This window comes from Rhizophagus irregularis, chromosome 13, assembly GCF_026210795.1.
Source record: "Rhizophagus irregularis chromosome 13, complete sequence".
Lineage (NCBI taxonomy): Eukaryota > Fungi > Glomeromycota > Glomeromycetes > Glomerales > Glomeraceae > Rhizophagus > Rhizophagus irregularis.
This window is the reverse complement of record NC_089441.1, coordinates 154,042-170,684: the sequence shown is the minus strand read 5'-3', so window position 1 is coordinate 170,684 and position 16,643 is coordinate 154,042. Positions and strand designations below refer to the sequence as shown.

The 16,643-nt window shown below is 25.2% G+C and overlaps 3 protein-coding genes across 3 annotated transcripts; 2 read left to right on the top strand and 1 right to left on the bottom strand.

Moving 5' to 3' along the window:
- Positions 1-9,179: 9,179 nt before the first annotated feature.
- Positions 9,180-12,825, top strand: OCT59_004682 (uncharacterized protein; the record flags this gene model as incomplete). The annotated part of the gene is made up of 9 exons (XM_066137854.1): positions 9,180-9,263; positions 9,333-9,388; positions 9,477-10,308; positions 10,778-10,847; positions 10,943-10,949; positions 11,018-11,669; positions 11,747-12,321; positions 12,395-12,483; positions 12,560-12,825. 9 exons carry the CDS (start codon positions 9,180-9,182, stop codon positions 12,823-12,825), a joined length of 2,631 nt encoding a protein of 876 aa, XP_065997054.1.
- A 19-nt stretch (positions 12,826-12,844) lies between these two features.
- OCT59_004681 (uncharacterized protein) lies at positions 12,845-15,113 on the bottom strand. Its single transcript, XM_025322565.2, has 6 exons — positions 15,080-15,113; positions 14,841-14,993; positions 14,432-14,648; positions 14,194-14,337; positions 13,260-14,099; positions 12,845-13,175 (listed from the first exon to the last, which is right to left on the bottom strand). Exons 1-6 carry the CDS (start codon positions 15,090-15,092, stop codon positions 13,022-13,024), a joined length of 1,521 nt encoding a protein of 506 aa, XP_025165957.1. The 5' UTR covers positions 15,093-15,113; the 3' UTR covers positions 12,845-13,021.
- A 128-nt stretch (positions 15,114-15,241) lies between these two features.
- OCT59_004680 (uncharacterized protein) lies at positions 15,242-16,639 on the top strand. The gene has a single exon (XM_025322564.2). The coding sequence runs from the start codon at positions 15,256-15,258 to the stop codon at positions 16,531-16,533; it is 1,278 nt and encodes a 425-aa protein (XP_025165956.2). The 5' UTR covers positions 15,242-15,255; the 3' UTR covers positions 16,534-16,639.
- Positions 16,640-16,643: the final 4 nt, after the last annotated feature.

The following is a 16,643-nucleotide window of genomic DNA, read 5'->3' as shown; positions in this document are numbered from 1 at the left end:
CCATAATTTATTTGCGGAAAAATTGCAGTACTAGCAACCATTTGCAGATTTACAGAATATTTGCGAACAAACTGAAAATTAGATTATCGAGATGATACAATAATCTTTTTTTTTTTATTGAAATTCTGTACAAAAGTGGACTTTTTGAAATACTTTTTGAAATGGAGGTAAGGAGGAAACAAAAAGGAAGTTATTTTAAATTTTTTTTAATTAATTTATTTTTTATTCATTTTTGTAAAATTGCCAGATATAAAGCATAACCGAACTTCATTGAGGTAAGATGAAATTTTTATTATTTTTTTAATAAGTTTATTTTTTTTTAATAGATTTTTTTTTTGTTTTTGTAGAGTTACTGGACATAAAATATAACTGGACTTTTGAAATTGAAGTAAGAGAAGGCCAGGATAGAGTTTTCATTAATTTTTTTTAAAGTTTATTTTTTAATAAAGTAAGTTTTTGTTATTTTTTTTTTAATAAATCTAATTAACTTTATTTTTTTTCTTTATAGAATTGCTAGACAAAAAATATGACCAGACTTTTAAAATTTGAAAGACTCTGAAATGAGTCAAATTGACTCACGAGTTGGTCGAGTCAAGTCGAATTGAAAATTACAATCAAATCGAATCGAGTCGAATCGAGTTAATAATTTAATAAAATTGAGTCAAGTCGAGTTAAGCCAAATTAAACATAATTCCGGCCAAATTCATAGAATTTCCTTTTTTGGAAATTATATTACACAAAATTCGAGACGAAAAATTTTGAAAATTACAAAAATGGAATTTGTAAATGGTTATCGCCAAAAAAGGAAATGATCAGCATAGCCGAAGAAAATCACGTGATTTAATTCAACTCAACTCAATTTGGTTTGATGGGCCAACTCAACTCAACTCAACTCGTTTGGAGTACTAGCCAAAAGGTTTTCACTATTTTTTTTATTTATTTTTGTTCTTTTTTGTAATTTTATAGAGTTTCTGTAAAATTAAGGTAAAGAATCAAAGGACTGGAGAGATTTTATTATTTTTTTTTAATAAATTTAATAATTTATTTTTTTTCTTTTTTTAAAGCTTCCAGAAAAAAACAACCAGAATTTAGATGCAGTAAGATTTATTTTAAAAAAATGGATAAAATTATCCACTTTCTAAGAAATAGTGCAATTATATTATTTCATTAGTTTGTATTTAAGACGAACTTTATACTAGTATTATTTATAATAAATAAATAAAATTTTATTAAAATAATTTTAAAAAACCTCAAAAAAAGTTTTACTTTTTATTATTATTTAAAAATGTTAATTGCAGAATTGCGAGTTACTAACCGCAATTTAACTCCAAAATTTGCAATATTGTGGATTTAAAAAATCATTTGTAAACCCATCTTTAGTTGAAAGTTTAGTAAATACTAATAAGAAACAAGATAATCTAATCACCAAAGATTAGATTCTTAATAAAAAAATCTGAAAGTACCAAAACTATATTATATAAATAGTATTATACTTATTGCTTATATAAATGAGATTGAAAGAATTCCATATTCCATTCCACTTATATTCCATTCTATATCCCATTTATTTCATTCTATTTATTATAATCCTATTTATCCTATATCCCATATATGTATATTGTGTAACCTTACTCTCATTGGTCAAGATGTCATGTGGTATTATACAAAATTATAAAAAAGGGAATTATCAGCTCTAGTATTACAGAAGTTTAAATTTCCTCTACATACCCTAAATTTAAGAATCTCGCATTTTTATATAAAGTTTTACTTTTTCTTCTTATATTCTGAAAAAAAAATGGCTATATAATAAATAGGTAATATAGAGAAATAATTACAATACAATGTACTTGAAAAAAATCTTTATTATTGCTATTTTCAATTTAATGTGATCATAACTAGCACTTCTATAAAAATATGATTATTAAAATTTTGTGAATACCTATAATTTTTCTAAAAAATCATTTAAAAAATAGTTGATAACTTGTGAATATCAATAGAAATTATAAAAAAATCTCAATTTTTCAAATAGTTTACTTATAAGCAAATTTTTTAATTTTATATAATAATAACAGTTTTTTATAAGTAAACTACTTAAATAATTAGGAATTTTCCATGATTTTTCTCAGTAATTATAAGTAATCAACCTTTTTCTAGCTGATTATTTAAAAAAATTATGGGTATTTACAAATTTTTAAAAATTGATTATTTTTAGGTATTATACTATAATCACACTAAATTGAAAATAACAATAATAAATAAATATATTTTGTTTTTTTATTTGCTTTTTTATTTTATTAGAAATTAGTGAATTTGGCATTACTGTATGAATCTTTCACTTAAAAGTAATTTTATTTTTAATTGGTATATAATATGATTTTTGTAGTGTTATCTTTTATAAAAAACTAAATATAAATAAATAATTAATAGCAAAAAATAATGTAACTTAAAATAGAATTATGTTTAATAATATTTATAAAAAACTTTAAGTATATTATTATTGTATTATATAAAATGAAAAAATCTTGCTATATTGTAGATATATAAAAACTTTCATATTTACGTAAATAATAAAATCTTAGATATATTATATATCAAAACAGAAATACTTTTATACTGAAACTAGCCAAGTTATTGCAATTTTTTATATCATTATTAAGCTAAAGAATAATTTATTAATTCAATACATTATATATGATTTGTACTAATTTATAATCATAAACATAAAATTAGTAATATCATTAACACCTAATCCTTCTGATCCATTTGTTTATATAGTACAATACCTTTATAACCAACCTAATTATATAATTATAATATGATATTTTTAAAAAGATATTATTAAAAAATAATATTTTAAAATTCTAACCAATAATTTTAATGAAATATATCAATAGCTTTTAAACTTGTTGGGTTAAATTAAAAAATAGTAAATTTTAACAATCAGGTAATTTACTATGATAGGAAAAATTTGAAAATAAGTAATTTTTATGTAATATAAAAAAATATCATTAATAGTACTTGTACAAATAAATTATTCTAGCTTATAAATTTATCCACATTTTGTTAGAAAAATTTGAAAAAAAAAATTTTGTAGTTTTTATTTATTACAAATTATATTCTTCCTATTTCTTGTAAAAAATTAGCTATTAAAAAAATTAACTTCATAATATAAATTCTAGTCAGTTTGTAATGCAATATTCAGATAAGTACAAATATGAATCTGATAATAATTATTTAACAAATAGTTCAAATGAAAATTATTGTACTCAAGAATATTAAAATTAGAAGAACTATCTTTTGTTTAGATAAATAAAGGTTTTATAATTCTTTTTTTAATATAATGAATTTATTTTTTTATTACAAATTTTTAACAATTTTTAATAAATTCCAAAAACTGATAAAAAAAGAACACTTTATACTGGAAATTCTACTGCATCATATTATAGAAAGTATGATCCATCAAAAATATATACTAAAGTAGCTAAAGATTCTTTACCAATTACAGTCAGATCTCTATATAATTACACTCCATATAGTCACATTATATAAAATTCCTCTATATAATCACACCTTTGAAAAGTATTAATATATATATTATTATATAAAAAAATTTTTCAGTTGTATAATCACATCATAATAAAAGCCCTATATATAATCATTAATCGATTAAATAACTATATAGGGATCTGACTATACTCAGTATTTTACAACCCAACTTTTATAAGCAGAATTTGAAATTATAAAAGAAAAAGAATTAGATAAAGAATTACCAGATAAAGAATCACTAGATAAAGAATTAGATAAAGAATTAGATGAAAAATCAGATAAAAAATTAGTTGAAAAACCAAATGAAGAATCAGACAAAGATTCTGAAGAATTTGAAAATGAAATGGATATTAATAATAATTTTTCTAATAAAATAGAAGCTTTTGAAATAATCTTCCATTAAAATAAAAAAAAATTTTAGTATATAATTATTTAAAATATCGTTTGACGTTCAATTTATAAGTTTTTATTAATTAAAAAAAAAAGGGTATGACTCATAAAAATGCAATTTTTAATGCAGCAAAAAAGTTGATTATATTGTGTAAAAATAATTAATAAATTAGCAAAAAGCTGGATTGAAAATGGTGTATTACCAGTATTATTGCAAGGTTGTCATTAAAAAATAAAATCATTTATTGATAATAAAGATGTTATTAAAAAAGTTTGAAATTTATTTATAAAAATAAAGGAAAAATTACACTAAAATTATATAGAATTTTTGTTAATAATACTTTTTTTTCACAAATGAGAATAACCATCAATTTTTAAAAAAATATCTAAAATATGTATAGTTATAAAGACTTGGATTTATTCTATAATTTCAAAAAAAGGAATTTATTTTGATAGATATAAATGTCCAAATGTATGAATATAGAACCAATTTTTTTAAAAAAATAAAAGAATTTGAACAGTATTATCAGTTGTGACTGGTATTTACTACATATTAATAGACAATAACCTATTTTCTTCAAATATTCTTTATTCTTATTAATAAAACATTGATTTATTTCTGTTTGGTTTAAACTTTTTATTTATTGTTATTTAACTTTTAAATCTAATAATTACTCTTATAAAACTTTATCATTATTTCTATTTTTAAACTTAAATAGTTTCTCTATAGTTTATCATTTAAAAATAAATGTTAATTAATCTTCAAGTAAACAATAAACATATTTAAAAAACTTTAAAATAATTAATATTTCTTTTATTAAACCAAAACTAACTATAGAATTCTTATCAAATTTTACCTATATTTATACATTTTGATAAGATTCCGAACAATACTAATACAACTCATATTTGAGTTTGTGTAGAATTTATATTAAAATTTTTCAAAAATTGCGTATTACAGAAGTGTTTTCAAAATTTTATTATCCTATATATCCTGCCTTTAATATAACCAGTAATTCGATTTTAATAAAATTTATATCATTAGATTCGTCTCAATAAGAAAATTCTAAATTCTAATGATAGTAAAATCGAATTTCTAGCTTCAATATTGATAGAGTTATATCATAAAATGTATTTTTACTTCAGTACTTAAAGTTTACTTATGAGTTATATTAGTATATTCAGGGTCCTATTAAGATTCAGTTAAAATTTGCTAATGTATTCAAGGATTGATTTTTTTAATTCAAATAAGTCTGATTTAACAAATTAATTAATTGGTAAATTTGTACTTTTAATTCTATTTGCATATTAAGTAAGCTGTTTATATAAAGAAATATTATCTTTATTTTTTTTTTTACAATTTATAAAAGAATTTTATAATTAATTTATCATACTTGCTATGTATCACATCCTTTTTATTATCTATATTATATTTTTTTTCCTTCATTTTTTATATGTATTTTAAAGACTTAAAATTCTTCAGTTATAAAAAATCTATTTTTTATACTTTAATTAAATATTACATATTTTAATTTTACTTAATATTATATAATTTTAACAAAATGCTTAGAGTGCAATATATTGCAAATAAATAAAAAATAAAATTCTTATAAAAATACATTTTTTTATTATTATAAAAAAAAAATTGAATTAAAGTATTAGTAAAAATAGTAAAAAGATTAAATAAGAGTTGAAATAAAAAATTATTACAATAATTAAGTAACAGCTTATATAGTGTCTTTTTTATTCAAATATAATATTATTTCTTAAAATATGTATTATTTATAGTATATTTAGTTTAATATAAGCAAAATAATTTATTATTAAAATTGTTTATTAAAATATATATTTTTGGTAAGAGATATAATTAATTTTTTAATATTAAAATTTTTTTTTTTATTTAAAAAAATTATCACCTTTGCAGTTAATTTATTTTGCAAAATAATTTTGCAAATACTAAAATAACCTTATTAAATAAAAGCATTTTCTTAACTTTTTTTCAATAATTTCATTTTGGATAAAGTAAAAAATCTAATGAGCAATTAGTAATTGAAATTGCAGATCTGTTGCTAAATGGATTAATATTAAATTTAAATATATAAAATTTCAGTTTTTTATTTATTTTCTTATCTTACAATTGATTTTTTTTTCAAAAAAAAAAACCAGTAAAAATTTAAGTAAAGATAGAATTTAATAAAAATTTAATATTACTTTTAGTTATTAATAATCAATATATATAATTAAAAATTTCTAATTTTAACTGAAAGGAAAGTTCTTTTTATAATGAATAAAAGGTAACAAATAGGATTTTTAATAACAAAAAATTTTTGAGGTTTCAAATTAATTACTAACAAAAATGAAGATTATAGAGTGTATGTAAATATTGTGATAAATAAATCTAACTTAATTCTAACCTAATTCTAATTCTAATTCTAATTCTAATTCTAATTCTAATTCTAATTCTAATTCTAATTCTAACTTTAATAAATATTAGAAGGAGGAAATTTTCTCTCTGATTAAATGTAGTTATTTTCTATATATTTATAAAAAAAAATTTGGTTATTATTTAATTAGTTAGTTTTTCTATAAATTGATCATTAAAATAAAATAAATTTTAGATATATTAAATTTATTTTAATTGAAATATTTTGAATATTATTAAACTAACATTAAAAAAACTTTATTATAATTCTTATAATTTAAATTTAATTTTGAATTTTAGTTCTTTTTACTAAAATTAAGAGTTAAAGTTAGATTGTAATCAATATAATAAAGAAATTTTAATCTCAAATTTTTCAATAATCAAATTTTTTTTAATAAAATTAACTTGATATATACTTTAATTTATAATCATTCACCTTTTAATGAACTACAATTTAAAATGCTATATCAGAAGTTTCAGATTTTTTATAGGTTAAATATTTTATAATTTTTTTTGAATTAAAAAATCAATTGTGAAACAAAGAAATAAGATAAAAGACTGATAATTTATATACATAACACATTTGGCAACAAATCTACAAAATTTGAAGCAATTTTAATCATTGGTTTCTTATTTATTGCAATTCTGATTACTAGATTTACAAAATCTTACAAAATCTTTCTCTTTTCATATTAAGGAAGATAGTTAATTTTTTGATCTCAATTTTCTAATTATTGAATTCATGATACATCATTCTTGGTTTGATCACTAGTTTTGATCTATTATAAGTGTAAATTCCCATGGCATTCAATGATTATTCAATTTCATGGTTTTATTATCCTCAGTATCTTGAAATAGTTTGACAATAAGCAGAAAGAAAAGCATGAGAAAAATGAGTATTTTGTACTATTAGCAAGCATTAAATTATTATTTAATAGACTTACTTTGGTTTTCTATCACATAAGTCTTCCGCCTCTGATTCCCATCCTCCTTCCTTCCTGCAATATTTTCCTCGAATTCTAAAACTGTTAGAAAGAAGATACATAACTGATTCCTTAGCAGACCTTCAATCATAAAAGTTATAAATGACGCAGCACGAATAACAAGAAACAAATGGTACAATATAAATAACACATATGACACAAAAATTAGATGTAAAATTTTTACATTCTTGTGAGAATCACTTACTTGTTTCTTGACCTTAAAAAATTACGAGAAAAAGTGATTTTATCGTAATTTATAATGATTTTTGCGAAACACAATCTCGTCATCATATATTCATTTTCACTATAAATTGTAAATAAAACTACTGGCAAGTTCTTTTTTTAAGTCTAGCAATATATTCCTGTCACTTTTTCACTTACACACATTCTGTTTCTAAATTTTCAGCATACATGTATTTAAAAATTATTTTAACTGAACCATAAAATAAAGTGATATAAATAATTCATTACTTAAAACAAAAAAAAAGAAAAATAACAATATTACCTTTCCGAGTGGAATTTACGGCTAACGGAGTGAAAATTGAAAAAGATCGCGCAGTGATGATCTGATCCGTACGGATCATATCTGAACAATTTCTTAAAATCTGCTGATATAACCGGATGAACGGATATTAAAATATTAACTAATACTAATGTAAATAATTTAAAATTTAATAATTCTTTTCGATAACGAAGTTAATTTTTTATTTATATTTTATATATACTGAAGCAATTGAGTACACAAATTTTATGTATTAAAAAAAACGTACAAATATAACACTTTTCGTTTTGTTCTCAATGAAGAAATTTTTAATTTTTAAATTAAATCATTTGGTTTATACGTACAAGATAAAATCTTACTTCTTAGACACAATAAGCATCTGAACTTATTTTTCAGCAAATATAGACCCAAATAAATTCAAATCAAAAAGAGGTGGTGTTCAAATGTTGACGTTGAGAAACTGATACGTCAAACCGTTATGATATTTCAGCATATTCATCTATTTGGACGTAGTTAGATAATTATGGTAAAAGACTTCTTTCAAACACGGGAGATTGATAAAAATTAGTACGAAAATGCTAAAAAAGTAGATTTAATATATCTTATCAGATGATCATTTTTAGAACTATCCGTCAACAAATTTTCACGGATTGCGGTTCATCCGGAACACCAAAAAACACGAAAAGTTAGAAAAATATACAATCATTTCATTATACCTTCCGGTTTAGGATAAGGCCACCTTAGATTAAGATGCTCGGTAAAAAAATTCGGATTGAGACAATTTAATGTCTAAAAAACATCCAATTACTTACTTATTCGTGAATTTATTATTCTTAAACATTAAATGTTCATAATACCCTTACATCCAAATCACGAAAATTATCGCGGGTGTTAATGAAGTTTAACGTATCTTTTTCGATTGAAAGCTTTTCTGATTATCGTTTTTTAATTTTTACACACTCAACTTTAATTCAAACTCCAATATGACGATATCTGTCATATGAAATATTTGAAACTAAAATTATACCGATATTTATATGTTCTCTCATATAGTGGGAAGGTAAAAGATTGTCGTTATTCGAATTTTTAATATAGATCGGTATATCGATCTAGATCTGAGTGTAAATATTAGAAACACTTCAATATATATAATAGTGTTGCAGCACTTATACGCGTAATTTTTTGGTCGCACACAGTAGTACATTATCAAAAATCTATATTTAATCGTGAAGATCACACGCGACTTTTTTTATATAATGCATCAGAATCTCTGTTCTTACTAAACTACTACTTTTTTTTGTGTTCTTTTTTTTACAAAGTGAAAATAATATCAAACATGATTTTAAACGGTTTCTCATTTGAAGTTTTAGTGGATGAAATGCCTCTTGTCGAGTATGCTATATCTGATAGTGAAACTAACGTAAGTCAGTAAAATATTAATTGAAATAAAGTAGTGGTTATAAAATAATTTTGGTCTATTTTTTTAAAGTTGACTACCGGCAAGTCTTACACACTTCAAGGAAATACCCAACAACCAATTTACAGGTAAATAGAATAATTTTGTGTTATTTTGCGTATATTGTTGTAATTTATTTTGAACAATTTTTTTCGTATTATTTTTCCTTACATATAGTGATTCGAATCATTATATTATCGCCGAACCTGGAAAAAAATTCAAATTAAGATTTTTTTCAACGAAAGCGTCTTCAAAGAACCCAATGATGGCTGAAACACTTATTGATGGGCAATTCGATAAGACATATCGCGGCCTAAAATCTCGTACAGTTCAATTTCAAGATTGTTTTCTTAATGCAACAAGAGATAAGAAACTCGAGTTTATTTTTTCTAATTCAATTTATGACGAATCATCAAGTACTCCTAATAATACTCTTAATTTACGAGGTGGAATTGGTGCTATTTCCATTTATTTTTACAAAGGTCGTTCAGTCCTGAGACAAAACGTTAATATACCTTCATTTGATATTCAACAAGCTAGAGTGAAGGAGAGTAAGAAAACATTTGGAATTCAATGTACTACAGATTTTATACCTCGAAATGTTCGTAATCATATTTGTTATTATGACATGGTTAAAGAAAGTAATGATCCAATTGCAGTTTTACACCTTCATTATCGACCAGCTTCTTGGCTTGCCATGCGAGGTATTCAAGTTCAAAATCCACCTAGTTTTCCTAGTTTTCCAAATTTGTCGTTCAATAGAGGAGCTGTTGCTAATCAAATAAACAACTTACCGCAAAGTAATAATAATGATGGTATAAAACCGAATAATACTATCAAATGTGAAATTAAAAATGAAAATGATCACAACAACAAAGTCAAGAAAGAAAATAATAGAAATAACAAACGTCCATTGGATGAAAATAACGGAATCAAGAAGGAAATTGAAGTTATTGATTTGACAAATGATGATGCTGAAAGTGCTGGGACTGTTGAAAAGAGGGCAAGAGTTATAGATTGGTTGAGTAAAATATAAGTTCATTAATGAGTTAAAATCGAGAAATTAAATTTCTAGCAGTAATAATCTTGGCTATTATGTTTACGGGAGTTTGTGAAGTGTCACTGGGAGGTATGTCGTAATGTTCTCTATATGTAATAGGAATTGATGATGACGATTCTTGAGCTATGATTTTTCCAATTTGTGAACAGGGTAATCTTTTAATCTTCTGAAATTACTTAAAGTGTAATTTTGTTCGAGTATTAAAGAATTTATATCTACAAAGGAGATGTGTAAATTGCAAAGATACGATATTAATAAATATTAGTAGCTTTTTGTAGTAGTTTTTTTTTAATTATTAACTTGTATAACATGCGGGTGTAATACCAAATTGGTGTAATGTGCAACAATATTCGGCATGGCTTACGAACCTGGCTTAGTGATGTTTCAAATACAAATCATGTGATCTTAAATCTACAAGCTGATAAAGCTGATTAAGTTTATACATCGCATAATTGCCCATTTTCTACCGATTTTCGACGTTAAACTTAGTAAGTTAGATTCAATAAAAAAGAAAAATTACAAATAAAATACAAATGTCGGGACTTTACCTTACCTATATATTATTTTTTTATATATTATATAGTAGTGAAGTATTAGCAATGTGGCCAATTCCACAAAGTTGGTTAAAAGGGAACGAATCATTGAAAATATTTCCAAGCCTTGATATAAAATGTACAAACATTGAGACAGCCGAGGAGTTAACACAACAAATTTTTGAAGGAGCAAAAAATCGATTTCGAGAATTTTTAGTTAACGAAAAATATATTTCACCAAACGTTCATTTCGAAGTTTCCGAGAATTCATTGACATTACATTCCTTAAACATTGAAATCACAGGAGATAAATCATCAAAATTGAACTTAAATACTGATGAATCTTATGAATTATCAATTCCTTATACCAGTGATGAAAATAATAAACCTTTGATTGCTCACCTTAAAGCTTCGACAATTTTTGGAATTTTACATGGATTAAATACATTTACTCAATTACTTTATTTTAGTAAAGAGAAAAAAGAATTATTTATACCTTTCGCCCCCCATTATATTAGAGATTACCCTATATTTGCTCATCGTGGTCTACTATTAGATACTTCACGAAATTATTATCCAGTTAATGATTTATTAAAAATGATAGACGTTATGAGTTGGAATAAATTTAATGTATTCCATTGGCACGTAGTTGATGCCAATAGTTGGCCTGTTAAAAGCGAAGTTTATCCAGAATTAAGTGAAAAAGGAGCTTATGATCCGGATACTATGATTTATACTAAAGAGGACATCAAAACGATTGTAGAATTTGCTCATCAGGTAAAGAAGATATATCAAAAAGAATTTAATTCAGAATTATTTAGAATTGTGTAACTGAATTTCCTTTTGTTATTTAGAGAGGAATTCGTGTTATTCCTGAATTTGATATGCCAGGACATACTTTTGCCATCTCTTATAGTATGCCTGAGATCATTACTTGTCCAGACGTTCAACCAGACTGGAATAATTATTCTGCAGCTCCTCCAAGTGGTCAAATGAATCCAATATTACCGGCCACTTATGAATTCTTAAATAATCTTATTCCAGAGATGACATCATGGTTTCCCGATGAATTTTATCACGCTGGCGGCGATGAAGTTGTAATGAATTGTTGGAAAGTAACTGATTCTGTTACTGCTTATCTCAAAGAACATCCGAATGATACTTATGAAACTTTATTGGGAATGTTCATTAATAAGCTTCATTCACTCGTTAGGAAAAGTGGTAAAACTCCAATTACTTGGCAGGAAATGGTTGTTGAACATAAATTACCTTTACCTAAGGATGTTGTTGTTCAAGTTTGGACAACCGAAGATAATATCAAAAAAGTTACTGGACTTGGTTATAGAGTGATTGCCGGTAGTGCTGATTATTGGTATTTGGATTGTGGTCATGGAGGTTGGGTTGGCGATAATCCGGATGGAAATAGTTGGTAAATATCTTAACACGAAAGATTTTCTAAATTGTACAATCTTGAAATGATTTCTTAAATTTTTTGTCCTTAGGTGTGATCCGTTCAAACATTGGCAAAGGATTTATTCTTATAATCCAATTAAAGACCTTACAAAAGAAGAAGCTAAACTTGTTATAGGAGGTATATACAAATAGGTTTTATTAATTATTTCGCGTAATTTACTTTTTTTCAAACGATTATTATTATATTTTAACAGGTGAGACGTTATTGTGGTCTGAACAAGCAGATCCAACAAATTTTGAAACTAAATTATGGCCAAGGGCATCATCAGCAGCTGAAATTTTATGGTCAGGAAATTATGATGAAAATGTTAACCCTCGAACAACTAAAGAAGCATTACCTCGTTTAAATGATTGGAGATTCAGAATGGTGGCAAGAGGAATCAGAGCGGAACCGTTGCAACCTTTGTGGTGTGTTAAAAATCCTGGTAAATGTGATCTTCCACCAGCATTCCAGCATTAAAAAGCCAATTTTAATAATTGGGTCCACAATTATAGAGTTTATTTATTTTATTAATAAAATTTATAATAATACTAGTTTTTCAAATAAACTAAACTTTTTTTTCATCTAATATATTATTCTATTTCCAAGTAAATTTGACGTAAAACATGAATACAAAAAAAAAAAAACCTTTCATTTTCATTTTTCGTAGGAAAATTTATTCCTCCGTAGGCTCACCGTAAAATCTTAAAGTACGATCTAAACCACTAACATATACAGATTTTCCCAATTCACCAAATTTCATATCTGTAGCTTCAGCAGTATTATCTGTAAAAACTGCCAACTGATTCCATGATTTTGCTTGATAAATTCTAAAAGGGAAAATAAAGAATGTAAATAATAACGAAATAACTAGTAGAAAAATTTACTTTTTAATAATAATGAATAAAATTTACCTAACATCTGTTCCACAAACACCTAAATATTGACCACTGTAATCCCAGCATACTTTATTAACTTTTGCTCCCTCATCAAGTTGTATAGTATGAAAGTTTAACAACTTTCTTAAATCCCATAATTTGACTGCATTATATTCACATGCCGTTGCTAAATAATAGCCATTTTCTGAGAATGCGATCGAAGTGATACGCCCAGTATGATCAGTAAATGATGTGACATTCTTTTGCGTTTTGATATCCCAAATTCGAACTATAGAATCATTTGTTCCAGTTCCCAGGATAAGTCCATCAGGATGAATTTCTACAGTCGAATAACCATTTGTCACATCATTTGATTCAGTCTTTACTAACGTTTGGGCAGTGTGAATATCATGAAAAGCCCATGTTGAATCGTTTGACACAGATACCAAATAATCTTTAGTAGCATGCACTGAGATACCTGTGACTTCAGCGGTATGCGCTGAAATAGTAGACTTAGTCTTGTAATCTTTATCAGTCTTTTGCCATATTCTGATAGTTTTATCAACACTCGCGGTAAATGCAGTATCATAACCTTCTTCATTAGGATTTCCAAGCCATAATACATCTGTAATCTTTTTTGTATGCCCCTTTAATTGACTGGTGACTTTACCTTCCTCTTTATTCAATATAAGCGCCTTTTTATCATTACCGCCTGTAAGAATTAGTTGTTCTGTTTGATCAACATCCATAGACGTTATTCCAGGTGTAGTTGAAGTATGCAAAGAACCGATTGAAAAATTTTGTGTAAAGGTTCTAATTGTATCAGGTGAAGTAAGTTCTGGGGGTGGTTTTCTTTTCTTACGATTTTTCGATAGTCTATGATTTTGACATGTAAAATTAATTAAGTGTATCGAAAATGTAATGTGCACATGCACATCATATTAATCAATAACAAAAATAATATACGTACACAGCACTAGTTTCATTTAGTTTATTAATAACAACTTCATTGATGCCTCTTTCTTGTTCCTCGATTTCCATATTTTGACTTTCTGAAGCAACCGCTTCCGGAGGAGGTTTTATAGCAATATGTGCTTGTACGCTTGCTAAGGCTCTAGTTTAATTTTTTTTTTGAAATATTAGAAAAAATAAATATCACATATGATTGAATAGTGATTAAATACTCAAAAAAAAAAAAAATCACACACTCTCTAGCAGCATCTCTTTCTTTCATTAGTCTAGCGATAACTCGACAAGCAGCATCGTGCTGATATAAAGCCTGACTTAATTCTTGTCGAACTTGTTGATATTGTTGTTTAAGAGTAAAAGTTTCTAACATCAAACTATCCCATTCATTTTGAAAGACTGACAAAAGAGATGGAATTGATGTCAAAGTAGCAGGTCTTGGCTTTACGGTCTTTGGACCTAATTATATAAATTATTATTTTTATTACTAAAAATTATTGTCAATTGATCTTAAAATGGAAATGTTCCTTAAATGGACTCAGTAATTTAATTCTAATCAAGGTTTTTTCAGCAACAGCTTCTAGTTGATTTGTTTATTCATTTTGATCATCATTATATTAATTCTCGTCTAAAACATTGTTTGGAACTTACTTGCTTTTATTTCTAATAAATCATCTTCCTTTGTATCTTCCCCGGTAATTGGATCTTTACCATAGTCAGCAATGTATTTTAAGATCAATCTTTTTTCATAAACTTGTCCCGATTTTTTCGAAACTACGGGTTCCTGTGGAGGTTCTCCGGAAACTAAAATATATACGTGCATGTATATACAATCAGTATTTGCATTTTAAAAATGTATATGAAAAACAAAATGTGATTTAATAACTCACTTGCACAAAACATAATCAAGTTTTTGTAAGAGACGAGGAATTTTTTATGGTTGATCGTGATTCGTAAGTCTTAACCTAAGCATTGACGTAACATTGCATCATATGATCAACACTGATAAACAAATAAGAACTATATATAATCTGATCATTATTTTTTAATATTTATTATTAAAGAAATGTCTTTACAGGTAATCTCATGTTTTAAAGGTCGAAACGTTCAAAAGTATATTGAACTTACAGAGAATCAGAAATCTATAATAATTGGTAGTGATGACGCATGTGGAAAAGGATATATTGATAACGAGGTGTTTATTGCCCCATTTCACTGTTTCGTCTATTTACGTAAAAAAGAAAATCAACAAGTCTGGGACACTTTTATTCAAGAAAAGACTATGAATACACAAAAATATGTAACCTATGTCAACGATAGTAAATTAAAAATGCGCGGAAAACAATTGTTGTTTAATGATGACGTAATTAAACTCGGAAACAATAACAACCAACTCATGGTTTTTGTGTTCCATGATGAATATATGAAAAGAGTAAAAGAAAAGGAGATAGAAGCGCCAGAAATATATAGCGACCGATTCAAGAACAAATATGATATAATTGGCGAGGGAGCACATTCAGTGATATATCGTGCAAGTGATATGAAAAATAAAAAACATATCAAGGATTGTATTTGTAAAATTGTAAAAGAATCAAAGAATGTTAACCAATATACTTTTAACAAGTTATGCCAAGAGCCAAAATTACTCCAATCTTTGAGTCACATCAATATCATAAAAGTTCTTGGATTCTATATTGAACCGGACCGACTTCTGATTTGGCAAGAAATGATGTACGAAGATTTAGAAAAATATAGAAGTAAAGTAAAGAGTGTTAGCCAAAAAGAATACTATGATATATCATTCCAAATATTAGACGCGTTAAAATATTTACACGAAAAGAACATTGTACATCGGGATTTAAAGCCAGAAAATATAATGTGGGTAGATAAAGAACATTCCAGACTGAAGTTAATTGATTTTGGATTAGCTAAATATTATAATATTGAAACGTCTGATAGAGATATGACATTGTGTGGGACACCTCATTATACACCTCCAGAAATACATCACGCATTAAATTCTGATGTTTATAAAGTTCATGATCTTTACAAACCGTCAGTTGACATATGGGCTTTTGGAGTTATATCATTTTTATTGTTATCTGGACTCTATTCACCATTTTTTAATGAGGATGAGGATTATAGGGGTGATTTATTACCAATCAATATTATCAAAAGAACTATTCCGAAAGAACCACTGATGAAAAAAAATATTGATAAATTATTAATACATCTTATCACTGATAAGATGCTATTACATGATCATAAAAAGAGAATTACAGCTAACGAGTTAACTGAAGTTTTCATCTATATAGGGCGATCATTAGGTTATGGTGAGAACTGATCGCTGCTTTCTTATAGTTTTTACGATATATATATATGTATATATTATATTAAAAAAAATCCAAAAAAAAAAAATAAAATTATAAAGTATTATGTGAATTGAGAGTTAAA

Excerpts from the sequence above, each read along its gene's own strand:
- OCT59_004681 (XM_025322565.2), bottom strand. Across the intron at positions 14,338-14,431 it reads GAAAGAGATGCTGCTAGAGA|AGCCTTAGCAAGCGTACAAG; the intron begins GTGTGTGATTTT and ends AAATTAAACTAG. Across the intron at positions 14,100-14,193 it reads CTAAATGAAACTAGTGCTGT|ACTATCGAAAAATCGTAAGA; the intron begins GTACGTATATTA and ends TCAAAATCATAG.
- OCT59_004680 (XM_025322564.2), top strand. The coding sequence starts at position 15,256 with ATGTCTTTACAGGTAATCTCATGTTTTAAAGGTCGAAACGTTCAAAAG.